This window comes from Trichosurus vulpecula, chromosome 1 (assembly GCF_011100635.1).
Source record: "Trichosurus vulpecula isolate mTriVul1 chromosome 1, mTriVul1.pri, whole genome shotgun sequence".
NCBI lineage: Eukaryota > Metazoa > Chordata > Mammalia > Diprotodontia > Phalangeridae > Trichosurus > Trichosurus vulpecula.
In genome coordinates, this window is record NC_050573.1 from 469829423 (window position 1) to 469843257 (window position 13835).

A 13835-nucleotide genomic window follows, 5' to 3' on the forward strand; every position below is an offset into this window, starting at 1 on the left:
CTTGGTAACTGTGATCTTGGGGAGTCATTTAATCTCTCAGCCCCAGTTTACTAATCTGCAAAAAAGGGATGCCAATAGCATTTCCCTCACAGGTTTACTGTGAGGAACAAATAAGAAAATATATGTAAAGCATTTATTCTTTTCCTCTCCTTTCTTCCCAATTTAGTCCTAAGCTAGTAGGGGAGAAAAGATTCCTGCATTGGTTGGGAGACAGGACTAGATGATCCCTGAGGCTCTTTTCTTCTCTAAGGTTCCATAATGTGTGATGGGGCTGGGGTCAGGCTGGGGTGGGGTCCAAATGGAGTAAAACTTCAATTAGCAGCTGCTTTCTCTAAAACCATAACTGTAAGTGACCAACTTACATGGTCCATCAAAATACCAAAGGATTAGCGTTGTCTAGTTCAGCACTTGATGGCTCCATTGGAGTTCTGGTTTCAGCTAGTGGTAGCCACATAAAGCAGCCAGACTCATCTGATCATCCCTTGGTGAAGAGGTATTTTGGTCACTGTAGAGCTGAGCTAGGGCTAAACTCAGGATTTCTTTCTTTTCTTTATAAAACCGAAGCTCTTGTCCAGCTCTTCTGGCTTCCTCCAGCTCCCTCAGGGCCATCTGAAGCTCCTGAGAGACAATTCCTGGTGAATCTTGTTCCTTCATGATCCAGTCCAGGGCCATGTGACTCCTCATCCTTTCATCTAAAGAATACTGGGAATAGTAGGAAATCACCTCCTGTGATACAAGAAACAAAACCAGAGCAAAGAAAGTTAGGAACCAATGTATGCTAGTATTGGTTTTTCCCACCCTCCTTCCATTTTCTTCTCCTATCCCTCCTGCCCCAACCCAGAAAGGTTTTTTTTCTAATAATAATGTTCCTCATTGTGCTTATATTAATAAGACCCAATGCCTATGTGACACCAAGAAGCAGCATAGTGTAAACAGGAAAGAATGTGGAGTTTAGAGTTGGAGGATTGAAACCTGTTACTTTGGACAAGTCACTTGTCCTCTCTGAGACTTGGTTTCCTCATCTGTAAAGTGAGAGGGCTGAACTAGATGATTTCAAACTCAAACAATTAACATTCCTGTTGTCTTACTAACAAGGTGGTGCAGTGGATAGATCACCGGGTCTGGAGTCAGGAAGACTCATCTTCCTGAATTCAAATTTGGCCTCAGAAACTTATTAGCTGTGTAACCCTGGATGAGTCACTTAACCCTGTTAGTCTCCGTTTCTTCATCTGTAAAATGATCTGGAGAAGGAAATGGCAAACCACTTCAGTATCTCCACCAAGAAAACCCCAAAATGGGGTCACCAAGAGTCAGATAACAACTGTCTTACTGGTCCATGAACCACTCCTGTCTTGCATGATTCTCATTTTATTTTAATTTTTAAATAAAAATTATTTATTTGTTGTTTTCAACATTCTCTTTTTTAAGATTTTGAGTTCTAAAATTTTCCCCCTTCCTCAAGGAAGCATGCAATCTGATATAGGCTCTAATGTATAATCATATTAAACATATTTCCACATTAGTCCATCTTTCACTCTGCTATCAAAATGATCTTCCCAAGACCAAGTTTAATCATGTAACCTCAATGATCTCCTGGGGCTCCCTATCACCTCCAGGATGAAACACAAAATCCACTGTTTGGCATTCAAGGTCCTTCATAACCTGCCACCCACACCTCCACATCTTTCCAGCCTTCTTAGGGCCCCCTCCCTGACCATACTTTGTAATCCAGTGACATTGGCTTCCCTGTTATTTCTCAAACAAGACACTCCATCCCCTGACTTCCTGTGTTTTCGCTGGTTTTCCTCCACGCCTGGAATTCTCGCCTTCTTCGTCTCTGCCTCCTAAATTCTTTCAAGTCCCAGCTCAAATCCAGTGTTTTATAGGACACCTTTCCTGATCCTCTTTAACCCTAGTGCCTTTCCTATGTTGATTATTTTCTATTTATCCTACCTAAATATAACATGCTTATTTGCATGTTGTCTCTCACTTAGACTATGAGCAGGGAATGTTTTTTTTTTTGCCTTTTTTAGAAAAATGTTTAATTCCCAGTGCCTGGCGCATAGTAGCTGGGTTAAATGATGATAATAGCCTGATAAATGTTTATGTACTGACTGACTAAAAGTGGAGGCAGAGAGAGCTCAAGAATGAAGTATCAGAAAGCTTGAAGGGTACATCCAGGAGGGTGCAAGTTGCTAACTAACTTTATCATTAGTAGAGGGAGGGTGATATTCAGAATGGCTCACCTCACAGAGAGCAGTAGTAACGAAAAGCAGTGACAATATGTTATGACGTGTAAACACTGGGTCTTAGAAATATGATAATAGAAGCTTTATGGTATGAGGGATGTGGAGTCAAGAAGACAAGAGTCGGAGCTCCACCTCTATCACATCCTCGCTCTGTGGCCTTGGACAAGCCTAATACTAACTATAAGTTGAATTGCAATCTGCATCAAAGGAGGAGCTTCCATACTGGGAATTCCCTAAAATGAAGAAATCATGTGTCTGGAAAAAATAATAACATAGTCATGCTTGAAGAGTTTCTTTTGCAAAGATTTGAGTATTAATCCCCACCTGACATCTCTTTTATGCAAGAATTGTCAGTAATGCCTTTTAACAGACTGTTTAGTTTTTATGAGTATGCTTAAAACTGATGATGTGGGCTAAATGACTTGTTTATTTTTATTTCTATAGACACATGGTATTTATTTACAACCTTAACAAGATTAAAAATAATCATGGAATTGTGTTTACAGCAAGCCCAGTGTATTTCAAAGGGAAGAAGAAAAAACCCAAAGCTTTTGTAAATGACTCCTTTCCCTTCTTTGACAGTCAGAATACTAGGCTTTTTGTAACAAACAGCACAGAAAAATATTGGATCTAAAGGGAATTTCCATTGCTAAATTGTTATCTCTTATATTTGCCCTTGATGCCAGATATTTCATATATAGTAAGATTTAAAATGCCCAAAGGGAAAAAAATGAACCTGCAACCTTGCTGTCCTGAAGATATTTCACTGAATGAACTGATGCCACTCACCAAGATTTCCCTCTTTCCCCCTTCTACTTATCTCACATCACTAAGATCTAATCGCTATTGTACTATGTGCCAGGCAATGGGCTAAGCACTTTATAAAGATTGTCTCATTTGATCCTCACAGCAACCCTGTGAGGTCTGGGGTGGTGGTGGTGGTGTTGGTAATAAGTATTTATAAAATACCTACTATGTGCTAGGCACTATGCTAAGCACTTTTACAATTATTATCTCATTTGATTCCAAAAACAACCCTGCAAGGTAGTTGGCATATTGTAACCTAAATTAAAAAAAAAAACCCAACACCCTACTATTATTATTTCCACTTTACAGATGAGGAAACTGAGGCAAACAGATGAAGTGATTTGTCCAAGGTCACACAGCTAGCAAATATCTGAGGCCAGATTTAAACTCAGGTCTTTCTGACTCTAGGCCCAGCTGTCCATCCAATGGGCCTCCTCTCTGCCTCTACCACCATTGCCTCCTTCACTCCTGTCTCATATAAAGAGGTGGCCCTTCTCAGCAAGGCTAATTCTTCTACATGAACAAGTGATCCCATTTCATTCTATCTTCTCCAGCAGATTTCCACTTCTATTATCCGTATACCTTCACTTATTGTCAGTCTTTCCTTGTCTACTGGCTACTTCCGTACTGCCTACAAACATGCCCATATTCTCCCCCATCTTCAAAAAACCCTCACTTGACCCTCCATCCCTATTAGCTATTGTCCCATACCTCTCTTCCCTTTTGTAGTTAAACTCCTTGAGAAAGCCATCTATAACCAATGCTTTTATTTCCTTCCCTCTCTCTTCTTAACTTTCTCTATAATCTGGCTTCCAACATCATTCAACTGAAACTGCTCTCTTCAAAGTTACCAGTGATCCTTCAATTGCCAAAATTGCCATTATCTTTTCTCAATCCTCATCCTTCTTGACCTCTCTTTAGCCTCTGGGAATGTCAATCACCCTCTTCTTTGATGTTCTCTTTTCTCTAGGTTTTCATGACACTACTTCTCATTTTCTTCTTCTTGATCTTACTTAAAGCAAATCCGTTAAAGGAGGTGGGGAGGGGTGTTGGTTCCCTAGGGCTTGGTCCTGAGTCCTCTTTTCTTCTTCATCTAATGATTTCTCTGGAAGATTCAATTGTTTGTATGATTATGATTCTCAGATAAACTTATTTGAATGTAACCTCTCCTTAACCTCCAGAATTGCATCTTCAATTGCCCATTGGACATCTAAAATTGGATGTCTTATTGGCATCTTAAACCTCAATATGTCAAAAACTAAACTCATGGTCTTTCCCTCAAACCCTCTTCTCTTCCCACCTTTGATTCTACTGTTGAAGGCACCACTATCTTCCCAGTCATACAGGCTTGCAATGTAGGCATCGTTCTCAACTCCTCACACTCTGTCACACTGTCCCCATAGCCAATCTTTTTCCAAGTCTTGTCAACTTTGCCTTCATAACCTCTCTCACACATACCCCTTTCTCTCCTCTGATCCTGCCACCACCCTGATACAGGCTTTTGTCATCTCATGCCTGGACTATTGCAGTTGATGGCTGGTTGGGCTCCCTGGCTCAAGCCTCTCCCCACTCCAGTCCATCCTCCACTCTGCTGTCAAAGTGATCTTCCTCAATAGTGGGTCTGCCCGTGTTACTTTCCTGTTCTCCCCTTGCCCCGTTCAATAAACTCCAGATTTCCTATCAGCTCCAGGATAAAAAAAAAAATCTCTTTTTGGTGTTCAAAGCCCTTTACAATCTGCCTCACTTGGACCTTTCCAGTCTCCTTACCCGTTACTTGTCCCTGCATGCTTCACAATTCAGTGACACTGGCTTCTTTGCTGCTCTTTAAACAAGATATTTCATCTCCCAACTCCAGACATTTTCACTGCCTGTGCTCATGCCTGGAGTGGTCTCTCTTCTCATCTCTACCTCCTGGCTTACCTAGTTTCCTTCAAGTCACAGCTAAAATTCTACCTTCCAAGAAGGCTTCCTGATCCCTCCGTCATGCTAATGCCTTCCTTCTGTAGGTAATCTCCATCTTGCATATGTCACGTTTGTACATAGTTGTCTGCATATTGTCTCCCCCACTAGACTGAGGGCCCCTTGAGAGCAGGGACTGACATTTACCTTTCTTTGTATCCACAGTGCTTAGCACAGAGCCTGGCACATAAGAGATGCTTAATATATGCTTGTTGACTATTTGAAGATGAGAAAGGTGAAAATGAAATTTAGTTAACTGAGGGAGAGAAAGAGCTAAATGTACAGTCAAGATTTTGCATTTCTATGGAGTGGTGTCAAAGTGGGCAAAGGATGATTATAAGGATAAACAGTTCAAAGAGTCTAGATGCAGGGGTGAGAAACCTGAAGCATTGAGGCCATATGTGGCCCTCTTTATCCTCAAGTATGGCCCTTTGATTGAATCCTACCCTCCAGGTCCTCAAGTGTGGCCCTTTGACTGAATCCAAACTTCACAGAACAGGGGATTCAGTCAAAGGGCCATACCTGAGGACCTAGAGGGCCTCATGTGGCCTCGAGGCCACAGGTTCTCCACCCCCGAGGTTTTTAAGAAAATCTGGAGTGACTACTTGTCTCCTCTATTATAGAAGGGATAGTTGTTCAGGTCTGGATTACTACTGAGATTATATTTCTATGATAATGGACCCCTCCAGGGAAAATATCCTGATAGACCAGTTCTTGTTCCTGGCTCATGCCAAGCCAGTTGACTCTACCCACCTTCCTGAGGTGGGTACATCTTACCTGTCGGGAACACTTGGTTTCCCGAAGGGCTTTCAGGCTTCCATTCCAGTGCAGTAGCTGGAAAACAATCATCAGCTCCTGCAGAGACAGAACTATCTGTTACTGAAGTACTCTCAAGAAGTCTGAGTGAAAGGAAAAGATTCTCCGACCAGATGGTGGCAGAGTTTGAGAACACTCTTTCTTCCTCAGTTCCCAGGAGGTCTCAGTGGTATAAGCAGAATGAAGCTGCCAACCTCCCCTGCAAAAAATAAACAACTCCAAACCAAGGCACTTTTCAAACCCTAAAGACTTCATTTCTTCTTTTTCATGTAACAAGTACATTGAGAACTCTGATGTTAGCATCCAAATGCTGTGAATCCTCTATAATTGATGAAGAAATGTTTTTTTTTTAAATAAATTTTTTCCTCCATTTTGCACGTTTGTTGTCTTATTGTTTTATCCTTTAAAATTCCTTAAACAACTTTGCCTGGGGGAGGCGGGGCATGGAGGACTGAAACCATGATAAGGGAGTAGAGGCAGCAACCCAGATGAACTCTCCCAACATAACCCTTCATACAACTCTAAAATAACACTGCAAATCAAATCGTGGAGTGGCACAGCCAACAGAAGGTTGGGGTGAGACATTTTGTGTAGACCAAGAGAACTTAGTAGGTCAGAAAAAGAGGCTTGTGATATCAGAGTGGGGGCCAGCATGGAGCACTGTGGCAACAGTAGTGGTGTTGGTTTGCATCTTGGAGCAGCTCCAAAATTAGCAGCACATCAGAAGTGGCTCCAACAGTGGCAGCAGCAACTTCAGGAGCTCTCAGCCCAGAGATGGTAAGAGGGTTGGATAATTACTTAGAAAGATATTACAGGAGACCCTGTGCTGGCACTTGGTATAGGACAAGGTGCTGTTTTGGCAACTCCATTGGGTATACACCGTTCTGGCTAACAGTTCCAAGGTAAAAAGGGGCGTTAGTGCTGGCAGATTAAGGGAGCTAAAAAACCTGGAAAGCAGTTTGGTAGAAATTAGGTATAGACCAACATTTCACACCCTACACCAACATCAGGTAAAAATGGGTATATGATTTAGACATTAAAGGTGATATCATAAGCAAATTAAGGGAGCATGGAAAAATGTACCTGTCAGATCTCTGTATAAGGGAACAGTTTATAGCCAAACAGACGGAACAGTCAGAAGTAGTGCCTAAGAAAGGAATCATAACCTTAGGGGTTACCTTGTGAATATCCCCAAGTTTAAGACTTTAGGGATCAGACTGTCAAAAGAGAGATGGGAATTTCATGATACCATGCTCTTGTGTAATTCTAAGCAGCGTCCTACTTTAATAGCAAAGCCTGTGTGTGGATTGTATAGAGCAGGTTCCAGGGAAGGGTATGGCTTGTGGGTGAAATTTGGATTATTGATTGGTTAATAGTTAAAAGTTGTAGTTAATCATTTGGAAACAGTACAAATGGGTCAGATTCATTTAGATTTGATTATATATGCCTCACTGACTGAGTTTGCAAGAGTTTATGTCCCTTAATCTTCTGTGCTACAAGCTGGCCTTAATACCCCAGAAAGGAGGAGAGAGATAGAGATGAGTTGACCTAGTCATATGGTATTTTTACCTGGCACTGGGTCTCTTTGGTGCTAGGTGGCGCTTGACATGGGGGCTTCCAACTCTGTGTTTTCCCCATTGCCATGGATTGTGGAGATCCCCTCTTTTGAGTAAGCATGAATAAGTAAAAAAGCCCACCCTCACCTGTGCTGTAGACCAATCACATCCTTAGTTTAGTTTGTATCACTGGACCCTATGTAACCAACTGTATAAAAAGCTGTTCGGACTGCTGGGTATATCTTTGGATACTGAGGAGCCATTGACCTCCTTTTATTGGCAATTGCTAGCCTTGCTAATAAATTTATTATGCTTGGAACTTTGTGCCTCAGTTTCTCTTTATTGCATATTTTTATTGTGACAGTGCAACAGCCTCAGAGTATGTATGCTTTCTGGGAAGAGGCCAAAATACAGGGTGATACAGGACTATAGGAGAGAGAGAGAGAGAGCAGATTGTCAAAAGCTTGCTCCAAAGGCAACCCTTAAAGGTAGATCCCTTCTAATGGGGACTGGAGAGTTATCTGAAGGATTTATGTTTTTCTACCTGTTGGTGTGTTCCTGTGAGCCCTGTATATCTTCTACATTTTTTTTGTGGGGCAACATAAATGCTTTCCTATCCATATACATTGCTACCTTGAGTGCCTAATTAGGATCTAGAACCCAGGTACCCATATTTAAGGACAGCTAGCATAAGCCAAATGTTACATACTTTTTCTGCAGTGACTCCAGGTAAGAACAGTGAGACAAAGAAAGAAAATGATGTTGTCTGTCCCCAGGATCAGACCTGAACCATGTGAGCCTCGAGTCTTTGGGAGATAGGGAGAGTCCTGAATTACACCTCTCTGTGTACATGTTCTATTCCTCTCAGCAAAATGTTGAGTCTCATGAGGGCTAGGACATGATCAGGAATTGTTTCATTTTATTTTTACATCCCCAATGCCTTGCATCATGCCTTGCACAGAGGAGAAATCTAATTAATGTTTTTTTTTTCAAATTGAGCTTTTAAAAATGTGTCCTCTTCCTGAAAAAATACTGTCACTGGAAAAGAAAAACACATGGTGACTGTTGAGAGTGGCATCTGTTCTACTTCATGGAATTTTCTGTGTAGCACACTGTTTGAATGGTAGACCAAACTAGAGGCTGATCTTCTGAATTTCTTCTAGGGAATTGATTGGTTTAAAAAAAAAAGGCTGTGAATCGGGCCCCAGGTCTTCCCTTTAGGGAAAAAAAAATAGCTGCGGTCATTACCATACTAGACTTCCCATTTCACTCTGTCATTCATTCAGTTTAAGACCAGAAACAACTGGACTCTGTCAGAACAGAGCTTCCTGTTGTTGTCTCCCATTAGCAACGATGTTTGGCTTTCCAGCTGCCTTTTGGGGAGATAATGCACACGCCACTCCCTCAAGTGTCTCTGAGAGGCCTGGGCTGGCTCTGCACTTCATCAGAAACAAGAAAAAACAAACACTGTAAATTGATAACTTGGAAAACAGGTGGGCATCATCTCCCCACCCAAGAGAACGGATTTAAGAGGAAACTTGTTTATGGGATGAGGTTTTTTAAAGGTGACCTGGATAGTTTAGCAAGATATAAACAAACAGTTCTTTCTGGAATTGTATTAGTTCTCAAGGACTAACCAGCTGCAGAGTCAAGTTAAAGATGGCACCTGGCTGACTGTAACCTGACCTTGAAGAGACATTGTCTAGCTTCCCCTCCCCCCAACAAATCATGCCTGGAATCTTCTTCACAACAAACCCACTCCCCAAAAACAAAAACTGTTTTCTACATTTATATAATCCTTGAAGCCACGCGGTCATCTCACATTTCATTTCCCAAACTGGAAAATGGATCTCCTTGGTGTCTCCAAAGCAGTCAGAAAACACCAGCCTTGTATTTTATCCTGCGTGATTCATATGAACATGTTTTCCTGATGTGTTGTGTCCACCAGGGATATCGAGTTGCGGTTCTTGTTGCAGAAATATCTCGTTTTGGGTGGGAGTCACATGCATATTCAGGGTGATTTCATGTTTAACCCAGGCTACAAAAGAAAGCACTTGTTTCCAAGCATGCAAATGTGTCTGACAGAAAGGAAGAATGGGAAGGGACTCACTTCAGGGAGTTTCCTCCCTTGCTGCCAATGTAGATCTATTCTATCAAGACAAGCCTTCCCCCTCCTATATCCCCCAACATCTGGTTCTGAGAATTTCGAGAGCATTTGTTCAATATGGTTCACATAATTACTTAATATTTATGGATGGTATACTACACATACACCTAAAGCATACAGAAAATGCACACTCCTTTATTGGCCAATAAAAGTATTAATAAAAGGAAGAATGAACAGACCCTTTCCTGACTTGTAGCTCTGGAAAGAATCCTAAGAGTTTGTTCTGTTCATCCCCCTGCTTTTGGTGGAATTAACCCAGCCACCTTAAGCAGATTCAAAATAATTCTGGGTTTTTGCTGAATAGGCAAAAACACAGACAAGAGGCTGTTTCCTGAAGCATGAAATGTAACTTCCATAGTAGCGGAAGCAGGGCATCCCTTTGATTTTAGATTGTCAGAAAACATGAGCTGTGGTTAGATTTTTGGTTTTTTTTTGGAGGGGTGAAGGCGGGGCAATTAGGGGTAAGTGACTTGCCCAGGGTTACACAGCTAATAAGTATGTCAAGTGTTTGAGGCTGGATTTGAACTCAGGTCCTCCTGACTCCAGGACTGATACTCTACTCACTGTGCCACTAGCTGCCCCAGCTGTGGTTAGTATTGCCTTCTGCCATCTCCTTTTGGGTTATCACTCTGGCACAGGGTTTCCCCACATTCCCTGTTGTGGGGCGCTATGCCACCAGAGCAGTGAGCTCCTTACTAGAAGCAGAGAGGCCGTGGGATCTAGTGGATATTCCACTGGATTCAGAGTCAGAAGCCCTGCGTTCTAGTCCTTATTTTGTCTCAAACTAGCTATGTGACTGTGGATGAATCACTTTTACTCTCAGAGTCTCAGTCCTCTAACTTATAAAATAAAGATAATAATTTTGGCACTATCTAGTTCACAGGGTTGTGGTCAGTATCAAAATGAGGTAATGTATGTAAGGTATCTAATAAGCCCTAAAAATAATAAAAACATCAGCTGTTATTGGTTGTTTTTTTTAAACAAGATACATTATTTTATTGATGTAGGAAACTCCCCTCTACCAATACAGATCAGCAATTGTGCTGTAATTTCTAGTTTTATGGAGTTGCTTGGGGTACTGAGCTGTTACATAACTTACCCAGAGTCACCCACCCAGCACGTGTCAGAGACAGGACTTGAACCCTGGTCTTCTTGTATCAAGTACACTATGCTCCTCTCTTCACACATACACACGCTTTTAAGTGAGAAGTTGGAAGCTCCCCAACCACATGCCCAGTGGACCCATCCCTGGCAGTGAACAGGAAATTAGCAGAGCTCTAACTGGCAGAGACCGCATTCCCTTTGAGACCAGGAGGAAGCTGGCACAGCAGGTACGATGTAATGACATTGCCAGAAGATACTGGTGGCCCTACAGTATTGAATTGCCCCCATACACACACCTCCTGGTCACATGTTCCATCCATGTGTTCCTCTCTGTGTATGTAACCTTGCCACACATTCTGCAGAGGTGTCCACTCTTCCCACGCATGACATGTTTATTTGCAGGAGAGTGCATCTCTTATTTGCTTAGCAAAAGTAGCAATTGCTACTTTTCCTACTACATTTCATTAAATGCCTTTACTTTGAACTAATTGCGACCTCTGGCTAAATAATAAAAGTAAGTATGTCAGTGGGGGCTCATGACATACATACATATATAGATATTACATATAGATGTAGATATACAAGTAGATATATAGATATATTGAAAATATACAGATATAGATATTGATCCACAGAGTACCTTGAACCTGGAGTATTTTGTCTGAAGAAATCGACATGTAAGAGTGTGTGTGTGTGTGTGTGTGTGTGTGTGTGTGTGTGTGTGCACGCAAAGTGCATAAATAAACAGAAGAAAATCAGTACCTGAAATTCCAACATAGTTTTCCCCATGTTTGACTCCAGCATGTAGTGATAGGCTCCTATGCTGGTACTTGGGTCATCGGCATCATTTATAGTGCCCTTGTGAAAAAGCATGAGAAGAAAAAATTTCTTACTGATTTTTGTTCCACAATGAGTTCTCCTTCACCATGTCTTGTGACATTAAACCCAGAGTAATATAATAGGCTTGATAATCAGCCACCCCAAAACAAGTTCAGTGGTTGACTTTGGAAAAGATTCTTAATCTCGGCATCTCAAGATGGAAATGTTTTTTAACTGAGTTTTTTCATCAAAATATAAGTCAATTGGAAGATTGGTTGGTACAGTAGAGAGACTCTTGGAGTCCTGGTCCTGTGGTCATGGACTTTGGTTCAAATGAGGTAATGTTTGTAAAAACACTTAGGGCAGTACCTGGCACATAAAAGGTGCTTAATGAATGCTTGTTCCCCTCTCTTCCCTTTCCTTTATATTACACCTCTGATGCTTGCTACCTTGGTTGAGTAACTCAACCTCCTTGCGCCTCAGTTTTCTTTTCTGTAAAATGAGGCAATTGGACTAGGTGGCCTCTGAGACGCATTCTAGTTTCAGACCCACAAGTTATGTAATAATAGAAATCATTTACAAATTGATTTTTACTTGCATACGCTTCCCTCCTGTCCCACTTTTATATCATTGCCTTCTAAACGCCTTCTTAGCTGTCTACTAACATGACCATTTGAATGATGGCAGCGTCCTGGGCATTGCTGTAGGAGAAAGCATCAAGTTGATCTATAAAAAAATCCTATGGCTACAAGACCTGTCCATACTTTACGCTCATGATTCGTGACCGAGGCTTTCTATAATACTCTGCTGTCTGGCATGGATGTGGATCTTGGCTTGTATTTCCTTCACGCTTGGATTATTAAAGCCTCAGGGAACTAGGTGGATAGGTAAAGGGTAGAAACTGAATTCCTTCAAACATAGATGGGGGGAAAATAAGCTCTGAAAAAGCCTGTGGGCTAAGTGGATCTAATAAGAATTAGACCCTTTAATAAAGACCATCCAGTATTGAATGGTCAGGAATTCCTCTGAAGGTCAGCAATGGCAGCTTTGTGGGACTGAACAAACAAAGCGGACTGCATCAGGTAGCAGCAAATTCATAGCTTTTGAATGCAATAACATTAACATACTGCTACTGAAATATTTATGCTGGCTTTTAAATATCCCAGAGGAAATCTGCCCAGAGGTCTGCAAAGCTTATACTTTTTTACCTTAAAAATTTCCATTAAAAAATGATAAATTACCTTTACACTAAGAAATTCCCTAACACCCTCCCTTACCCTGAGGGTAAATTCCACACCTAAAGAAACCAAGCTCCATTATCCTAACTTTGTTGCTCAAAGATATACCTGTGAAATTCACAAGACTCAGAAATAAAAGCCTCCTTTCATCCAGGGTCAGATAGAGAAGTCTCCCAGACATCTCTTTGCAAGTGCAACCACTCTCCTACCCGTTATTCCCATCCTTTTTCATCTTTTATAAGTGATAAGAACATTTTTAATCAAAACAGCATAGGCTACCAGGGTTTGGGAACCCATGGCCTTTTAGGACCTACTAGGTCCTTGGGTACGGCCTTTTGACTAAGTCCAAATTTTACAGAACAAATCCTTTTATTAGGGGATTTGTTCTGTGAAGTTTGGATTCAGTCAAAGGGCCACATCTGAGGACCTAAAAGGCCACATGTGTCCTGGAGGCTGCAGGTTCCCCACCCCTGGGCCACTAGATACAGGTTCCTAAAATGGGCAATACTGCCCCCTTGGGGGCACTGGAACGATGGGGGGGCAGTAGTAGCCTCTGGGGCAATTGGGGGGCATTGAATAAAAGCAAGGGGGTGATGGAAGCATAAGGAAAAAAGAGAAGAAAATTTTGAAAAGCTTTTTGTACATGTTTCATCTGTTGTGTAACAGAATTAAAGTCGCAGTGATTATATTATTTTCCAAATAAACACACAAAATGCAAGTTATAACCCCTCAGTGGTCAAGTCAGCTGACAAGTCTGAACAAGCAAGTGTTGGCAGGCAAGCATGTCTGCATGTCAGGAAGTCCAGCATACATGGACAGGAATATGTGTATGTAGTGACCTGTTTGCAATACGATCCTATATGGTTACATGATGTAATATTGTGTCATCAAAATTTCAATGCAGGAAAAACCCCACAAATTTACAATAAATTATTAAATTTAAGATGTGTCATTTAAAAAAAAATTTTTGTAATGATGTAAATTTCAAAAAAAAAAAAAAAAAAATTCTATAGAGTTAAAGAAAGCAGATTTCCAGTGGGGCACTGAACTATTTTTTTAAAGGGCACAGTAAGCCAAATAAGGTTGGTGTAACCTCTGGGCTAGGATAATCCTAGAAATA

The 13835-nt window shown here is 41.3% G+C and overlaps 1 protein-coding gene across 1 annotated transcript in view; it reads right to left on the reverse strand.

The window, feature by feature from the left end:
- Positions 1–212: 212 nt before the first annotated feature.
- LIX1 (limb and CNS expressed 1) overlaps positions 213–13835 on the reverse strand; it is a 58465-nt gene continuing 44842 nt past the window's right edge. The window contains exons 4-6 of the mRNA XM_036741709.1: positions 11421–11516; positions 5793–5870; positions 213–726 (exon numbers count right to left, since the gene is read on the reverse strand). Coding sequence (XP_036597604.1) covers positions 439–726; positions 5793–5870; positions 11421–11516 — 462 coding nt within the window. The 3' untranslated portion in view covers positions 213–438. The remainder of the gene's footprint in view (positions 727–5792; positions 5871–11420; positions 11517–13835) is intronic.